The 19,550-nt window shown below is 43.1% G+C and overlaps 1 protein-coding gene across 1 annotated transcript in view; it reads right to left on the bottom strand.

Annotated features, from left to right (window-relative positions):
* Positions 1-19,550, bottom strand: part of LOC135550802 (cell adhesion molecule 1-like) — a 485,176-nt gene that overhangs the window by 115,115 nt on the left and 350,511 nt on the right. Inside the window, exons 3-4 of the mRNA XM_064981924.1 lie at positions 7,270-7,416; positions 248-400 (exon numbers count right to left, since the gene is read on the bottom strand). Coding sequence (XP_064837996.1) covers positions 248-400; positions 7,270-7,416 — 300 coding nt within the window. The remainder of the gene's footprint in view (positions 1-247; positions 401-7,269; positions 7,417-19,550) is intronic.

Genomic DNA, 19,550 nt, shown 5'->3' with positions numbered 1-19,550 from the left:
CTGATACATTTATGGATTTTTAATACATTGTTTTCTTTTTATTCAATCCGCCCGCCCTTCATCCAAACAATATTTCTAGACCCTAAACCCACCCGTACCGTGGATATATCCTCAGGGATTGCCGGTTATGGGTAAACTCGTGTATCACTAGTGTGTGTGTGTGTTTTCAATCATACTCTCATAATGAATGTCAACGTAGATGGTCTAAGACATTTTCCCCCTCAACAAACATTGTGTGTAGTCATACTCAGCACAGTGATGTCTGCATAGGCCTCCTGTGGGGGGTCCGTGTAGAGCTGGCACACGTATCTCCCCTCATCTGACAGGCTCACATTGGATAGAGATACCCGCAGCTCATTGTCCGAGAAGTTGACCAGCTGGAAGCGAGCATCTTTCAGGGCTGGGGATCAAAGAAAGAGAGATAGGGAGAGAAAGAGTAAGGGAGATAAGGGGGGGGGGGGGGTGAAAAGAGGATACCATTGTCAATGTCCATGCATTGACTATGGCAGTGTTTCCCAACTCCAGTCATTGAGTACCCCCAACAGTACACATTTTTGTTGTTGTCCCTCACAAACTCACCTGAGTATATTTTTCATTTGCTTTGGAAGAGTGAGCTGGGTGCTCTATCTGGGAGTATTGCACATACCTTAAAATGTTCTCTTGAGTTTTGCAAACTTAAAGAACACAACGAATCTCCTCAGGTGAATCTTAAGTATTCTTGGTAACATGCGCAGAACTAAAGAATACTGGTATGGTTGACATTCTGAGGTCATGTGTATGCTTTGACACTTTGGAGCACCATCATAGATTGTGACTTTAAACTGTGCTGAATACAGCTGGGAAAAACTCATATTGATGCCAGGTGAGCTTTGTTTAATGAACCCTAAAACAGTCTCGCGCTATTTATCATCATTTCCTTTCTTTGTTGAAATTCATCTGATCTTTGAGAACATTTGAATCCTAAGCAACTTCCCTACATATTTCTTGAAGTACAATAGCCCAATAAAGCTATTATAGTAGGTCAAAGCTGTGTGCTGGAAAACCTTGGTAGAGCATGGGTGAAGTAGGCATTGTGGGGCTCATGTGAATTTCCTTTCTTTTCTCACTTAAAACTTTTTTTTTGTTTCTAATTAAAACAGGAATATGTGGTGACACACACACGCAGAATAATGAGCAATCCATTAGGGAGTTGTTTTGTCTGGCAAACGCAATGGAGAATCCCAATGTCTGGTTCAGATGAAAGCCTCCCCACCACCTCTGACAGATCGACAGCAGCCATTTACTGCTCTCTGTGTCTTCTTTTTCTCACCCGCAGCAGCCCAGTTCAAAGGAGCAAAAGCAACAAGAAAAAAGAGGTAGCATTAAAACATAACTACATAGACGGAAACAAATAACTAAATGAAGAAATCTTCTGGGATTATTACAGTTTGTGGCGGCGAGCACATGAAAGCCAGGATTGTGATAGTGATGGGGGGGGTGAAGCGTATTGTTCTGGGTTCCAGCTGGTTAGCCGCGCTCTTTCACTTTTATGCAAAAAGAGAGAAAGCAAGAGAGCGAGTGAGGGGGGAAAAGAGGAAGAGAGAAAGCAAGAGAGCGTGTGAGGGGGGAAAAGAGGAAGAGAGAAAGAAAGAGAGCGAGTGAGGGGGGAAAAGAGGAAGAGAGAAAGAAAGAGAGCGAGTGAGGGGGGAAAAGAGGAAGAGAGAAAGCAAGGCTGTCAGCCTTCTCTCTGGTTCTGCTGCTGTGGAGGCAGTGGAGAAGCAAAGAAACACAGAGCGTGGCTCCATCTCCGCTGCCATCCGCCCTTCTTCCTTGAGTTAATCCTCTCGACCTTCCCGACCCCCCTCGAAGTAGCCACGTGCCCCCTCATCAGAAGACCCCATCTGGATTCCACTCGTCTCCCCTTACTCCCACAAAGACATGGTGCAAAAGGAGAAGGGGTTAAACATGTTGCCGTGCCAACTCATCGCTAATGTCTTTGGTCCTGCTGCCAGGGTTGAGGTCTTGGAATATCAGAAGAGAACAACGAACAGAATAGCTAACAAGTGTGTGAATCCAGAGTTAGTCACAAATGAGTAAGTGACAAATGTTCAAAGGAGAGCTCTATTTTTAGCATGTGGGCCCAAGATTGAAGTCCAATCAAAATATAACTCCTCAACATTCAACTCCATTTTGCAAAGCTATTCTGGTGTCCCAACTTCTTAACTCAATTACTTTAATTATTAAGTTACTTACCTATGCTACTTTTCAAAGCTAACCGCTAACTTTGGTGCCAGTAGTCATTATGCTTGGCTCCTCTGTTAGCAGTGGATGAACACAACAGAGGCTAACGTTACACACAGATCATGTGTGACTAATTAATGTGGCTGACTTGAAAGCAGGGTTAGGCCTGTCAGTGCAAGGGGCAGCCTGACACTAATGATTAAATTAAATGTATTGATTTGAAGAATGTGCTGGGATTAAAACACTCCAATGCGAGGCATCACGGGCTAAACTGCTGGTAATCTGTTGTGAGACTCGGCGCTAGGTGGACACCAATAGGAATGATTAAAGCATTATGTCAACACCGATAATGTTCATAATGGCACTAAAGTCTGGTGTACTGTGGGTATTTGAAAAATGGCCTCCAGTCCATTGTGGTATACTGTATGCTCAATACATACCTTGCATACATTGCCTCCTTTAACATGCTATATCTTGTTGTTGTGTTAATATACTGTAAGTGTATATCTCCACTACATGACCAAAAGTATGTGGGCACCTGCTCGTTAAACATCTAATTCCAAAATCATGGGCATTAATATGGAGTTTGTCCCCCTTTTGCTGCTATAACAGCCTCCACTCTTCTGGGGAAGGCTTTCCACCAGATTTTGAAACATTGCTGCGGGGAGTTGCTTCCATTCAGCCAGAAGAGCATAAGTGAGGTTGGGCACTGATTTTGGGGGATTAGGCCTGGCTCGCAGTCGGCATTAACAATTCACCCCAAAGGCGTTCAATGGGGTTGAGGTCAGGGCTCTGTGCAGGCAAGTCCAGTTCTTCCACACCGATCTCGACAAACCATTTCTGTATGGACCTCGCTTTTTGCACAGGGCATTGTCATGCTGAAACAGGAAAGGTCCTTCCTCAAACTTTTGCCACAAAGTTGGAAGCACAGAATCGTCTAGAATGTCATTACATGCTGTAGCGTAAGATTTCCCTCCACTGGCACTAAGGCATCTAGCCTGAACCATGAAAAACAGCCTCAGACCATTATTCTTCCTCCACCAAACTTTACAGTTGGCACAATGCATTCGGCAGGTAGCGTTCTTCTGGCATCCGCCAAATCCAGATTTGTCCTTTGGACTTCCAGATGGTGATACATCACTCCAGAGTATGCATTTCCACTGCTCCAGAATCCAATGGCGCCGAGCTTTACACCACTCCAGCCAACACTTGGCATTGTGCATGGTGATGTTAGGCTTGTGTGCGGCTGCTCGGCCATGGAAACCCATTTCATGAAGTTTCCGCCGAACAGTTATTGTGCTGATATTGCTTCCAGGGGCAGTTTGGAACTTGATAGTGAGTGTTGCAACCGAGGGCAGATGATTTTTAGGGCGCTATGCGTCAACACTCGCCGGTCCCGTTCTGTGAGCTTGTGTGGCCTACCACCTCGCGGCTGAGCCGTTGTTGCTCCTAGATGTTTCACTTCACAATAGCATCACTTACAGTTGACCGGGGCAGCTTTAGCAGGGAAGAAATTTGACAAACTGACTTGATAGATACGTGATATCCTATGACGGTTTCACGTTGAAAGTCACAGAGGTCTTCAGTTAGGCCATTCTAATGCCAGTGTTTGTCTATGGAGATTGCATGGCTGTATGCTCGATTTTATACACCTGTTAGCAACAAGTGTAGCTGAAATAGCCGAATCCACTAATTTGAAGGGGTGTCCACATACCTTTGTATAAATAGTGTATATCAACAACACAAATGTGGTTTTGGGTAAAAAAAAAACAGACAGAATTGGAGGTGGTGAGAAACTGAATACTGATCCATTTTGGGGAGTGAAAAACAGCATTAGGGCTTGACGACATCAGCTCTGTGTCCAACAAGGAACATGGCCCTGCTTTAGCGCAGTGGTGCTGGTCCTAGACACAAGCGTGGCCATGTGAGGACTCAACAGCGGCCCGCCATGCCCCAGGAGGTTGTCCCCCATGACGACACAACAACGGCGCCCGCTCGCAGCATCCAGCTCACTGTGGGGGAGCCCGGGATTGGACACGCAGCAGTGATGTCCAATGGGGTGAGTTTCAGGGAAAACAAAGGCACTAGTAGTAGAAAGCAATTCCACTCAAGAAAACAAACTGAATATGTCTTTCGATGTTGATTTTGTTCTTTCAATTCCTTTAGTTTGGCATAGCGTTTCTCAGGTAATCAGTGGAGCCTCCTGAGGGGAGTTTGGATCATAATAGTGACTGGAATGGAGCAAATTGAATGGCATCAAACATATTGTTTGATGTATTTGATACCATTCCACTGATTCCCCTCCAGCCATTACCACGTGCCTGTCCTCCCAATTAAGGTGCCACAAACCTCCTATGCAGGTAATGTCTTTTTTGGAAGGTACAAACACAAGGAAAGACAAAATTGGGCAAGAAAATGCAGTGACCATGGAGAGACCTCTGATGCAACAAACACTTAAACAAAACGTGGGAATAAGATTCACAGTGGCTAGGAGCAGGGACAAAAACAGCCACAAAGAAGAAAAAGAAGGGAGGAGCGCCATGCACGTCTCAAAACACAGCAGTATCCTATTTCTGCTGATTTATACTTTAATATAGTAGCTATAGGGGTTTCAAAACGAGCTAATTTATTTGTTTTAACAGCCACACAAGGCAGAGAATTTGATAAATATTTGTACTTCATCCATTTAATTTCCGGGATGTATATGTTTCATTTCCATGATGGTCTTGAATTAGATTGTGAAAACTAAAGTCCATCTTCTTCATACAGCCTCTCTACAACCAAACAAACAGCCTTTCTATGAAAATAAAGGCTTTCTTTAAATCTTATTCACAGATTCACATAGCAAGCTATAGTATTAAAAAAACATACCTCAATACAGCTATGTTTGTTAATAATATCGTATCAGAATGCCCCAAGTTATCTCACAAATCAAGTGATCTTACTTATGTTTAAAATAATATGAAATAATAAAACGGATAAAACTTTATTTTCAAGATTTCTAATTAATTTTCCTGAGTCAGATCAAAGTGGACAATGGAATTTTTTTTTCTCCACTCAACTCCATTTGAGGGGTGGACAGTCGCCTAAAGTGGTGTTGAATATACATTGCTTATTTTCGTGTTATCGCAAATAGCCAAAGGTCCGTTCGGCACCATCGAGGAAACGGGTGATGGGGGACAAAAGACTGCACAAACACACACGACCATATCCATTGAGTCCTGGCAATCTCTGCATTGAAATGAAGCTGACTTTAAACACAAAAGGGGGGGAAATAAACTGCAATTCAGAGCAGAGTGAAAAAATAAAGATGAGATAAACAAAACTTTTATGGCTGCAATGGGTTATTCTTTCTTCCATCTTTCTCCCTCTCCATATCTCAGTTGTGTTGTTTCTCCCTGGTTTCATTGAGATGAGCTTCTGGCTTCTTCTTAAGTGGCGGCAATCAATTCTGATTAGCAGGTCTGGCTACTTTTTGAGAGGAGCCATCAAAGTTTTATTAAAGAGTGAGAGAGGGAAAGGGTAGGTGGGTGAGGGTAATTTGGCTCTTCACACAGACACCCACCAAACACATGCACACACGATACACACACACACATGGAAAAGGGATTTGTGGCGCCCAACCATCTTCTTGCCCTTTAGCTGGCTCTATGCTGTTTTCGTCATCTCACTTTTAAACGTTGCCGGAGAGAGACACCTTTTAATGATAAGGAGAGCGGCGGAGAGATTAGAGGGTGACCTTTTTGGCTCAGCGGCTGTGGACCTGTTAATGACGAGGTCAGTGCTTTGAAAACACAGAGGATATGGAGGTGATGTCCTCATTAAGAGATTGCGAGCTGGTGGTGGTAAAGGTGTCCTTTGGTAATGCACAGGCTACTTTCAGACAGGTACCGTCCGGGGCCCAGCGGAATCCTTACACACGTGGTCTCTGGTCTTCAAAAGGACTGGCGTCCACCCACTACACAGGTTTCAAGTGTCTGCCTCTTCACTCTGAGTGCCAGTGCAAAAGTGTGTGTGTGCCTCTTAACTCGCCGAGTGTGCCTACAGTATATGTGTGTGTGTGTGTATGAAGGAGCATGAAAACATGTGTGCGTGCTCACTTTGTGTGCAGAGGGCCACGCAGGGGAGGAGCCCTCATCCACACCAGGCTCCAACCGCTCCCTTGAAGTGGGGTCACATTAATTTCAGATGCGATGGAGAAACATGCTACCGCTGAGCTTTTCCGCAACTAGGATGTCAATGTCAAAGCTCTCTCCTCTATCTCCCTCCTTTTTTCCCCAATATGGATTTCAGTTGGAGCGGCCCAATATGATATTCAGGGAGGCTGGTAGAAGAGCCAAGCTATAATTAAGAAGTGCAGCTGCAGTGAAATGCCCGAATGTTCTCTGGAAAAGATCACAAGAGATCAAGGCGCCCCGTCGGAAGAAGAGATGCCCTTGACAGCCAGCTGTGGGCTTGGTATTTGGTGCCCCAGCGAAACAGAAAAACACGAGGCACGATTTATGTATGCCAGGGGGATCCTGAGGACCTGGCTGTGTGGCTGTGTATATGTGTGTGAAAGAGAGTGTGGGTGAGTGAGGAAGAGTTTGTGGTGGTAGGATGGGAGGGAGGGACAGAACGTTGTATCCATCAAAGACAGATGGGAGAACTTCTTATGTGGCTGCTTCTCTGTGTGTGTGTGGTGTGTGTATGTGTGTGCGTGCTCACGCCTCATCTCTGAAGAAGGAGGACAGAAGGAGGACTTGAGGACTTACTGCAAAAGTGTGCGACCATTAGGGCTATACTTTATGTTTGTGTGTGTGGGCATATTTAGTATTTTCCAACCAGTGGAAAGTACTAATAACATCTGTAAGTCTATAAAGTGGACCAAATTATTATTGTAGAGTTGATGTGAAAGTATGTGTAGGTCCGTCTGTGTAGAACTAGTAGGCCAATCTATTTTTAAGGTGTGTGTATGTATAAGTTTGTGTCCGTGTGTATGCCAGCCTCTCTCTGAGTGTGTGTGTGTGTGTGTGTGTGTGTGTGTGTGTGTGTGTGTGTGGTACTCACGTCGGACGTCTCTGAAGTAGATGGTCTGTCTGTTGGGGTTGAGGAGCTGGATGACAGAATCGTCGTTGTTCTTCACCCTGCAGCTGATGACGGCCACGTCACCCTCCATCACCTCCACATTGTCTGTCACCAGGTTCTGACTCTGGACTGGAAGGCACAGACAGACACACAGTAGCCATTACAACTGCCAGGCTGTGTGCAGTATAGTTTTTCACACCACTGAGCTGAACCGAGCCAAGCCAAGCTGTACTCCACCATAGGTGCAGTAACTGTGCTGAAATGGTATGAAAATATCATATCTGAGCGAGCACAATTTGGTTTGCAAACATGTGATCCCAAGTATGGGATGAATTCCGGTGGTACTACCATTTGCCAATACTTGTAAGAGATCAATGCCAACATGATATGTATCCCAAGTTATAATTCAAAATAAGCCCTTCAGTCCATAACAACCGCAAGGAAGAGTGGGGATATTTTCTTTTTTTTACCAACTGGGGAAATTGTGTTGGGACCCACAAGGTCAAATGCTATTTGTAGAGGGTTTAGGGTTACGGTTAGAATTAGTGTTAGAATTGAGTTCAGGGTTAGGAGCTAGGGTTAGTTTTAGGGTTAAAGTTAGGAACCAAGGTTAGGTTTTAGGGTTATGGTTAAGGTTAGGGTAAGAGTACAGGTTAGTTTTAAGGGTTAGGGAAAATAGGACTTCGAATCGGACTGAATTGTGTGTCCCCACAAGGTTAGCTGTACAGGACTGTGTGTGTGAAGATGTGCTTTATGAGCGAGCTGGTGAAGGTTGCTCCTGATGCCTCACCTTGTGGGTGACGGCAGACCCTATCACAGGGCAATGGAAGACTTCATACATGGATTTTAGCTACTTCATTAAAGTCAGGAGAAAGATTTTTGATTTTCATCTTCTCCAAGATTAATCTCTTGCCTCCTTGATGCGTAGCTTAAATAAAAAAATATTATACAGTTGAAGTTTACGTACACTTAGGTTGGAGTCATTAAAACTCGTTTTTCAACCACTCCACACATTTCTTGTTCACAAACTAATTTTGGCAAGTCGGTTAGGACACCTTTGTGCATGACACAAGTTATTTTTCCAACAATTGTTTAGACAGATTATTTCACTTATAACTCACTGCATCACAATTCCAGTGGGTCAGAAGTTTACATACACTAAGTTGACTGTGTCTTTAAACAGCTTGGAAAATTCCAGAAAATGATGTCATGGCTTTAGAAGCTTCTGATGGGCTAATTGACATAATTCGAGTCAATTGGAGGTGTACCTGTGGATGCATTTCAAGGCCTACCTTCAAACTCAGTGCCTCTTGCTTGACATCATGGGAAAATCAAAAGAAATCAGCCAAGAACTCTGAAAAAGAATTATGGTTCATCCTTGGGAGCAATTTCCAAACGCCTGAAGATACCATGTTAATCTGTACAAACAACAGTACGCAGGTATAAACACCATGGGACCAAGCAGCCATCATACCGCTCAGGAAGGAATCAATCCCAGAACAACAGCAAAGGACCGTGTGAAGATACTGGAGGAAACGGGTACCCAAAAGCATCTATATCCACAGTAAAACGAGTCCTATATCGACATAACTTGAAAAGCCGCTCAGCAAGGAAGAAGCCACTGCTCCAAAACTGTCATAAAAAAGCCAGACTACGGTTTGCATCCGCACATGGGGACAAAGATCGTACATTTTGGAGAAATGTTCTCTGGTCTGATGAAACAATAATAGAACTCTTTGGCCATAATGACCATTGTTATGTTTGGGGAAAAAAAGGGGAATGCTTGCAAGCTGAAGAACACCATCCCAACCAAAGAAATAAAAGCTTAAATAAATAATAATCTCTACTATTATTCTGACATTTCACATTATTAAAATAAAGTAGTGATCCTAACCGACCTAAGACAGGGACTTTTGACTAGGATTAAATGTCAGGAATTGTGAAAAACAGTCTAAATGTATTTGGCTAAGGTGTATGTAAACTTCCGACTTCAACTGTATATGTATTGTTCCCTAGCCGAGGAGTTAATAGGAGGAGCATAGACTGTAACTTGCGCGGTGGGGCAACCTGCAAATGTCCATGCCTCAGTTGACATGCACCCCTAAACATCCCTGTTATTTAAAGAGGATGGGGAAGAACGCAATCGCCTCCTCAAATGTCGACAGATAAGGACAGACAGCTTAACAAACAGGATTTAAAATAAGCCTGCCAAACAATACCCCAAACAGCCCTGAAAACAAATGAACCATATGAGAACAAGCCACACTCCCCACTTGTAAGAAGTGAATTCAGCCTACTTTTCAATAAGGAGGGCAGTTATTGGATATATGCTAATATGCTATGCTAACATACTTGGCCAATATGCTAATATACTTAGCTCGAATGATATGCTAATATGCTAGGCTCATAAATGCTATGTTATATGCTATATGTTAGGCGCATATGATATGCTAATAGGCTTATACGATATGCTAATATGCTAAACTAGTACAGTGGATATCTAGTACAGTGGGTATCGCCATGGTGATGCTGCTAAATGTAGTCTCTTCTATGTTGGGCTAGGAGTTTAAAACCTGGGTAGTGTTAATTTGGTTAATTGTTCTTCCACTGGTAAACAAACAATAAAACACGAATTGTAAGGGGGGAATACTTACGAGGGAAGGCGCTCATTAACGACATCAAACGTGCAAAGATGTCATCCAGAAAATGTCAATCTTATCGAGTCACTACCAACAGTTACATTACCTAATCTGGTATAATGTTGAGAAAATCATAGTAGCAATGGTTCCTTATTTAGGAAATGTAATTAGATCAAATTAAATAAGTAAGTCAAATGAGAATATCAGAGATGACACTGCAACACAAATAGTTATGATAAAACTAAATATCTCATGTCAGAAACTGCATTCAATAACTACAACTCAGAAAACCATGTAACATGCCTTAATAAGTGCCCAGATTTTTTGATCAATCATTCTCAAAATATCAAATAGTCTCGATCTGCACGTGCCTTGGCAACTCCTCTAACTATCCTTGTGTGCATCTACTAACACATGTTTGGCACAACAACAAACCAATCTAGTAGAGAGAGTTAGATAAATCCAATAGCCTTGCCTACAGCTGGGACCGAGATACAGCTCAACATACAGTACCAGTCAAAAGTTTGGACACACCGAAGGTTTTTCTTTACTTTTACTATTTTCTACATTGTAGAATAATAGTAAAGATATCAAAACTATGAAATGACACATATGGAATAATGTAGTAACCTACTTTTTTAAAACATATTTTAGATTATTCAAAGTTGCCACCCTTTGCCTTGATGACAGCTTTGCACACTCTTGGCATTCTCTCAACTTGGCTGCTTTTCCTTCACTCTGCGGTCAAACTCATCCCAAACCATCTCAATTGGGTTGAGGCTGGGTGATTGTGGAGGCCAGGTCATCTGATGCAGCACTCCATCACTCTCCTTCCTGGTCAAATAGTCCTTATACAGCCTGGAGGTTTATTGGGTCATTGTCCTGTAGCAAAACCAATGATAGTCCCACTAAATTCAATAAGATGGGATGGCTTACAGCTGAAGAATGCTGTGGTAGCCATGCTGGTTAAGTTTGCCTTGAAATCACAGACAGTATCAACAGCAAAGCACCATAACACCTCATCGCGGTGGGAACCACACATTCCGTTCACCTACTCTGCATCTCACAAAGACACGGCGGTTGGAACCAAAAATCTCAAATTTGGACAGATTGCCACCGGTCTAATGTCCATTGCTTGGCCCAAGCAAGTCTCTTCATCATATTGGTGTCCATTAGTAGTGGTTTCTTTGCAGCAATTCGACAATGAAGGCCTGATTCACACAGTCTCCTCTAAACAGTTGCTGTTGAGATGAGTCTGTTATTTGAACTCTGTCAGGTGCAATCTGAGGTGCAGTTAATTGCCGATTTCTGAAGCTGGTAACTCTAATGTAATGGCTCCAAGATGGCATAGCAGTCACACGTCTTTTGTCCTCGTCTTGTCGAGGATAAAAAATATATATAAAAAGGTATGCGAAGAAAGTTGTAAATATATATATATAAATTCTAAATATATATATTTACAACTTTCTTCGCATACCTTTTTATATATATTTTTTATTTTCCATAAACTCATCTTCAAAACACTCTCCTGCAACCCACCTCACCAATTTATATTTAAAAAAAGTAAGTATTATTTACCTCAAATCTGTAATCCTCCATAGAAGCTAACGCGAAGCTCGCCAGAAGCTTGCCTGAAGCTAACCAGAAGCTAGTTAGCTTCTTTACTGGCTAATCGTTGTTATTCAGCTAACCACGGTTTGTGGTCAGCAGCAATCCTTTAACTCGAAAATCTATCGCCAGTTTTGTATGGCGCGGCTTGGACCGGAATACACCGCACCTATTTTTCTCTCCATGTCCCCAGATTTCAACCGCTAACTCTGGACATTTATACCTGGATCTTGCAGCTAGCTAGCTGCTATCCGTGTGACTATCGGCTTACGTCGATTCAGGAGCAAACATCAATTATTCTGGAGCTAGCCAGCTGAAGAGTTCCATCAGTCACTCCTGGGCTACAATCACCTATCCGGACCCGTTTTACTGCCAACGCGGAGCCCCACCGGGCCTTCACAACTGGACAACCGACGTTATCTACCCGAGGGAGTTATCCGGCTGGCTCCTCCGTTGCGATGTTACCTGAAAGCCCATCTGCGGTCCGCTAATCGTTAGCTGTCTTAACGGCTGCTATCTGAATAGACCTATCAGACAATTTTTTTTTCTCCCCTTGGGCCTCTATAACTATATCAATTGTTTTATTTTGTGAATTGGATTGATCCCCTCTACCACATGGAACCCCACTAATCCTACCGATGGAAATGCACGAGGTGGCTAAAAACAGACCTCCATCCTATGCTAGTTTGCTACCGATGGCCCGGCTAGCTGTCTGAATCGCCGTGACCCCAACCAACCTCACTACTCACTGGACCCTTTTGATCACTCGACTAAGCATGTCTCTCCTTAATGTCAATATGCCTTGTCCACTGGTGTTCTGGTTAGTGTTTATTGGCTTATTTCACTGTAGAGCCTCTAGTCCTGCTCACTATACCTTATCCAACCTATTAGTTCCACCACCCACACATGCGATGACATCTCCTGGTTTCAATGATGTTTCTAGAGGCAATATATCTCTCATCATCACTCAATACCTAGGTTTACCTCCACTGTATTCACATCCTACCATACCTTTGTCTGTACATTATACCTTGAAGCTATTTTATCGAATCCTGAAATTTTCATCCCAGACTACAACATTTTCAGACAAGATAGAACTGCCAAAGGGGGCGGTATTGTAATCTACTGCAAAGATAGCCTGCAGAGTTCTGGCCTATTATCCAGGTCTGTACCCAAACAATTTGAACTTCTACTTTTAAAAATCAACCTCTCTAAAAACAAGTCTCTCACCGTTGCCGCCTGCTATAGACCACCCTCTGCCCCCAGCTGTGCTCTGGACACCTTATGTGAACTGATTGCCCCCCATTATCTTCAGAACTTGTGTTGCTAGGCGACCTAAACTGGAACATTCTTAACACCCCAGCCATCCTACAATCTAAGCTTGATGCCCTCAATCTCACACAAATTATCAATGAACCGACCAGGTACCTCCCCAAAGCCTTAAACACGGGCACCCTCATAGATATCATCCTAACCAACTTGCCCTCTAAATACACCTCGGCTGTCTTCAACCAAGATCTCAGCGATCACTGCCTCATTGCCTGCATCCGTAATGGGTCAGCGGTGAAACAACCTCCACTCATCATTGTCAAATGCTCCCTGAAACACTTCAGCGAGCAGGCCTTTCTAATCGACCTGGCCGGGGTATCCTGGAATGATATTGATCTCATCCTATCAGTAGAGGATGCCTGGTTATTTTTTTTAAATACCTTCCTAACCATCTTAAATAAGCATGCCCAATTCATGAAATTTAGAACCAGGAACAGATATAGCCCTTGGTTCTCCCCAGACCTGACTGACCTTAACCAACACATCCTATGGCGTTCTGCATTAGCATCGAACAGCCCCCGTGATATGCAGCTGTTCAGGGAAGCTAGAAACCATTATACACAGGCAGTTAGAAAAGCCAAGGCTAGCTTTTTCAAGCAGAAATTTGCTTCCTGCAACACTAACTCAAAAATGTTCTGTGACACTGTAAAGTCCATGGAGAATAAGAGCACCTCCTCCCAGCTGCCCACTGCACTGAAGATAGGAAACACTGTCACCACTGATAAATCCACTATAATTGAGAATTTCAATAAGCATTTTTCTACGGCTGGCCATGCTTTCCACCTGGCTACTCCTACCCCGGTCAACAGCACTGCACCCCCCACAGCAACTCGCCCAAGCCTTCCCCATTTCTCCTTCTCCCAAATTCAGTCAGCTGATGTTCTGAAAGAGCTGCAAAATCTGGACCCCTACCAATCAGCCGGGCTAGACAATCTGGAACCTTTCTTTCTAAAATTATTTGCCGAAATTGATGCCACCCCGAATACTAACCTGTTCAACCTCTCTTTCATGTCGTCTGAGATTCCCAAAGATTGGAAAGCAGCTGCGGTCATCCCCCTCTTCAAAGGGGAGGACACTCTTGACCCAAATTGCTACAGACCTATATCTATCCTACCCTGCCTTTCTAAGGTCTTCAAAAGCCAAGTCAACAAACAGATTACCAACCATTTCGAATCTCACCATACCTTCTCTGCTATGCAATCTGGTTTCAGAGCTGGTCATGGGTGCACCTCAGCCACGCTCAAGGTCCGAAACGATATCTTAACCGCCATCGATAAGAAACATTACTGTGCAGCCGTATTCATTGATCTGGCCAAGACTTTAGACTCTGTCAATCACCACATCGTCATAGGCAGACTCGACAGCCTTGGTTTCTCAAATGATTGCCTCGTCTGGTTCACCAACTACTTCTCTGATAGAGTTCAGTGTGTCAAATCGGAGGGTCTGCTGTCCGGACCTCTGGCAGTCTCTATGGGGGTGCCACAGGGTTCAATTCTTGGACCGACTCTCTTCTCTGTATACATCAATGATGTCGCTCTTGCTGCTGGTGAGTCTCTGATCCACCTCTACGCAGACGACACCATTCTGTACACTTCTGGCCCTTCTTTGGACACTGTGTTAACAACCCTCCAGGCAAGCTTCAATGCCATACAACTCTCCTTCAGTGGCCTCCAATTGCTCTTAAAAACAAGTAAAACTAAATGCATGCTCTTCAATCGATCGCTGCCTGCACCTGGCCGCCTGTCCAACATCACTACTCTGGACGGCTCTGACTTAGAATACGTGGACAACTACAAATACAGTGCCTTGCGAAAGTATTACCATATATATACCAGCAGGTATATCTCTCTGGTCACCCCCAAAACCAATTCTTTCTTTGGCCGCCTCTCCTTCCAGTTCTCTGCTGCCAATGACTGGAACGAACTACAAAAATCTCTGAAACTGGAAACACTTATCTCCCTCACTAGCTTTAAGCACCAGCTGTCAGAGCAGCTCACAGATCACTGCACCTGTACAGAGCCCACCTATAATTTAGACCAAACAACTACCTCTTTCCCTACTGTATTTATTTATTTATTTTGCTCCTTTGCAACCCATTATTTTTATTTCTAATTTGCATATTCTTCCACTGCAAATCTACCATTCCAGTGTTTTACTTGCTATATTGTATTTACTTTGCCACCATGGCCTTTTTTTGCCTTTACCTCCCTTATCTCACCTCATTTGCTCACATCGTATATAGACTTGTTTATACTGTATTATTGACTGTATGTTTGTTTTACTCCATGTGTAACTCTGTATCGTTGTATGTGTCGAACTGCTTTGCTTTATCTTGGCCAGGTCGCAATTATAAATGAGAACTTGTTTTCAACTTGCCTACCTGGTTAAATAAAGGTGAAATAAAAAATAAATAAATAATGAACTTATCCTCTGTATTATATGTAACTCTGGGTCTCATCATTGCGCTTGATGGTTTTTGCGACTGCATTTCAAGAAACTTCTTGTAAGAAAGTTCTTGTAATTTTCCAGATTGACTGACTTTCATGTCTTAAAGTACTGGTGGATTGTCATTTCTCTTTGCTTATTTCAGCTGTTTATGACATAATATGGACTTGGTATTTTACCAAAAAGGGCTGTCTTCTGTATACCAATCCTACCATGTCACAACAAAACTGATTGGCTCAAACTCATTAAGGAAAGAAATTCCAGAAATTAACTTAACAAGGCACACCTGTTAATTGAAATGCATTCCAGGTGACTACCTCATGAAGCTAGTTGTGAGAATGCCAAGAGTGTGCAAAGCTGTCATTAAGGCAAAGGGTGGTGACTTTGAAATATATTTAGATTTGTTCAACACTTTTCTGGTTACTACAAGATTCCATATGTGTTATTTCATGGTTTTGAGGTCTTCACTATTATTCTACAATGTAGAACATAGTAAAAATTATTCTAAAATGGATTCAATATTTTCCCCCCCTCAATCTACACGCAATACCCCATTATGACAAAGCAAAAACTGTTTTTGGATATGACATTTACATAAATATTCAGACCCTTTACTCAGTACTTTGTTGAAACACCTTTGACATTGATTACAGCTTAGAGTTTTCTTGGCTTAGCACAGCTGTATTTGGAGACTTCATCCCATTCTTCTCTGCAGATCCTCTCAAGCTCTGTCATGTTGGACTGGGAGCGTTGCTGCACAGCTATGTTCAGGTCTTTCCAGAAATGTTCAATCGGGTTCAAGTCCGGGCTCTGGCTGGGCCACTCAAGGACATTCAGAGACTTGTCCTGAAGCCACTCCTGCGTTGTCTTGACTGTGTGCTTAGGGTCGTTGTCCTGTTGGAAGGTGAACCTTTGCCCCAGTCTGAGGTCCTGAGCACCCTGGACCAGGTTTTCATCAAGGATCTCTGTACTTTGCTCTGTTCATCTTAGCCTCGATCCTGACTAGTTTCCCAGTCCCTGTCGTTGAAAAACATCCCCACAGTAGGATGCTGCCAGCACCATACTTCACCGTAGGGATGGTGCCAGGTTTCCTCCAAATGAGAATCATGTTTCTCATGGTCTGAGAGACTTTAGGTGCCTTTTGGCAAACTCCAAGCGGGCTGTCATGTGCCTTTTACTGAGGAGTGGCTTCCGTCTGCAACACTACCATAAAGGCCTGATTGGTGGAGTGCTGCAGAGATGGTTATCCTTCTGGAAGGTTCTCCCATCTCCACAGAGGAACTCTAGAGCTCTGTTAGAGTGGCCATCAGGTTCTTGGTGACCATCCTGACCAAGGCCTTTCTCCCCCGATTGCTCAGTTTGGCCGGGCAGCCAGCTCTAGGAACAGTCTTGGTGGTTCCTAACTCCTTCAATTTAAAAATGATCAAATCAAATCTTATTTGTCACATGCTCAGAATACAACAGGTATAGACCTTACCGTGAAATGCTTACTTACAAGGCCTTAACCAACAATACAGTTAAGAAAAATATTTACTAAATAAACTAAAGTAAAAAATAAAAGAGCAACAATAAAATAACAATAACAAAGCTATATACAGAGGGTACCAGTACCGAGTCAATGTGCGGGTGTACAGATGGAGGCCACTGTTTTCTTGGGGACCTTCAATGCTGCAGACATTTTTTGGTACCCTTCCCCAGATCTGTGGCTTGACACAAACCTGTCTCAGAGCTCTACGGACAATTCCTTCGACCTCATGGCTTGGTTTTTGCGCTGACATGCACTCTCAACTGTGGGACCTGACATAGATAGACAGGTGTGTGTCTTTCCAAATCATGTCCAATCAATTGAATTTACCACAGGTGGACTCCAATCAAGTTGTAGAAACATCAAGGATGATCAATGGAAACAGGATGCACCTGAGCTCAATTTCGAGTCTCATAGAAAAAGGTCTGAATACTTATGTAAATAAGGCATTTGTTTTTAGTTTTTATGAATAAGCAAACATTTTTCAACCTGTTTTCACTTGGTCATTATTGGGGTATTGTGTGTAGATTGCTGAGGGATTTTATTTTACTTATTTTAGAATAAGGTTGTAACGTAACAAAATGTGGAAATATTCAAGGGGTCTGAATACTTTCCAAATGCACTGTACATGTATAGATGTGCATGTGTCTGAGCCACAAGGGGGAGCCACCGTGTCAAATTCAATGGGAGAGATGTGTGTGCATATTGGATGAACCTTTAGCAAAAACCTAGCAATACAGCAGTACTCATCAAGAGTGATTTGGGGAAAGCTCAACACTGCATGCAGCTGACCAGAAAGTAAAACAACAAGATAGATATGGTCTAATACAGGGTTTCCCAAACTCGGTCCTGGGGTCCGCCACTGAGTGAGCATTTTGGTTTTCGACCCTAGCACCTACACAGCTGATTCAAATAATCAAAGCTTGATGATGAGTTAGTCATTTGAATCAGTTGTGTAGTGCTAGGTCAAAAAAACAACACGTGCATTTAGGAGGGAGGGGGGCACTACCGAGTTTGGGAAACCCTGGTCTAATAGATCCATAATGGGAATAGGGACATGTGTATAGTAATTGGAGGATGGCTATTGTATCTATGCTTCAATGAATTGATTGAACAATAAAATACATTAATTCTAAGCAAATGTGCAACATTTGCATGTGCAACATACTTTAGCTTTGCTGTAGGCCCACTTTGATGTGCATTTGCTTTCTGTGAATGCTGTCATGTAGCCAAAGACTATTGTAGCATTTGCATAACTTGTTCAAACAGATCTGTTACATTATCTTTGTATTTAATTAGTGGAATTCAAAAGCGCTCGCACAGAGCATTGATCATTCTGGCCTAGATTAAACTTGTCAGATGAGGATGATCTGTACTAGCCTACCCTGTGTGTGTAAGGTCTACTGCACTTGTCTGAGTGTGGAGCACACATTTGAGTAGGTGTGTATGTGTATGTGTATATGTGTGTGTGTGAGAAAGAGAGAGACCCGCGTGTGTATGCGCCAGTGTGTGTGGTATATTTCGCCGTTCACTCTGACAGAGAGAGAGAGCACCAGCAGTTGGGAGAAGACCACCTGCGCAGCATGTCATAGACAGCTGGCTGAAGGCTGCAGCGCACCGCTGGGTTGGAAAGGTCACCGGGCCCTCACTGGCCCTGTCCTCTATTTAGAGGGGAGCGTAGAGGGTCCGGCAGCCAGGGCCCGGTAGACCCCCAGTACACGCTCAGCACGTTCAGTCAGTGAAAATAGCACCCGTGTCAAATTAGCATTAACCATTGACCAGTGTGTTTGCATATGGAAGGGGCTCTTGAGCTAGCTAGCACACAGCAGGCTATTAAAACAGGCAGTGAGCAGTGATAGGCTCTTACTGTGCTACACCCCTTGGTGAGCTGTACCCTGCGAAAGCTAACCAGCAATAACTAGGTAATGTAGCTAGACTGTTATTGGAATGTTATTGGACTGTTTGTAGAGCACTTGACCCTGTTGATATGCACAAGGCAGGTTCTACCTTGAGATCAAATCAAAATCAAATCAAATCAAATTTTATTTGTCACATACACATGGTTAGCAGATGTTATTGCGAGTGTAGCGAAATGCTTGTGCTTCTAGTTCCGACAATGCAGTAATAACCAACAAGTAATCTAACTAACAATTCCAAAACTACTGTCTTAATACACACAAGTGTAGGGGGATAAAGAATATGTACATAAAGATATATGAATGAGTGATGGTACAGAGCGGCATAGGCAAGATACAGTAGATGGTATCGAGTACAGTATATACATATGAGATGAGTATGTAAACAAAGTGGCATAGTTAAAGTGGCTAGTGATACATGTATTACATAAAGATGCAGTAGATGATATAGAGTACAGTATATACATATACATATGAGATGAATAATGTAGGGTATGTAAACATTATATTAGGTAGCACTGTTTAAAGTGGCTAGTGATATATTTTACATCATTTCCCATCAATTCCCATTATTAAAGTAGCTGGAGTTGAGTCATTGTGTTGGCAGCAGGCACTCAATGTTAGTGGTGGCTGTTTAACAGTCTGATGGCCTTGAGTTAGAAGCTGTTTTTCAGTCTCTCGGTCCCAGCTTTGATGCACCTGTACTGACCTCGCCTTCTGGATGATAGCGGGGTGAACAGGCAGTGGCTCGGGTGGTTGTTGTCCTTGATGATCTTTATGGCCTTCCTGTAACATCGGGTG

Source organism: Oncorhynchus masou, chromosome 12, assembly GCF_036934945.1.
Source record: "Oncorhynchus masou masou isolate Uvic2021 chromosome 12, UVic_Omas_1.1, whole genome shotgun sequence".
NCBI lineage: Eukaryota > Metazoa > Chordata > Actinopteri > Salmoniformes > Salmonidae > Oncorhynchus > Oncorhynchus masou.
This window is presented reverse-complemented; position numbering and strand designations above follow the sequence as displayed.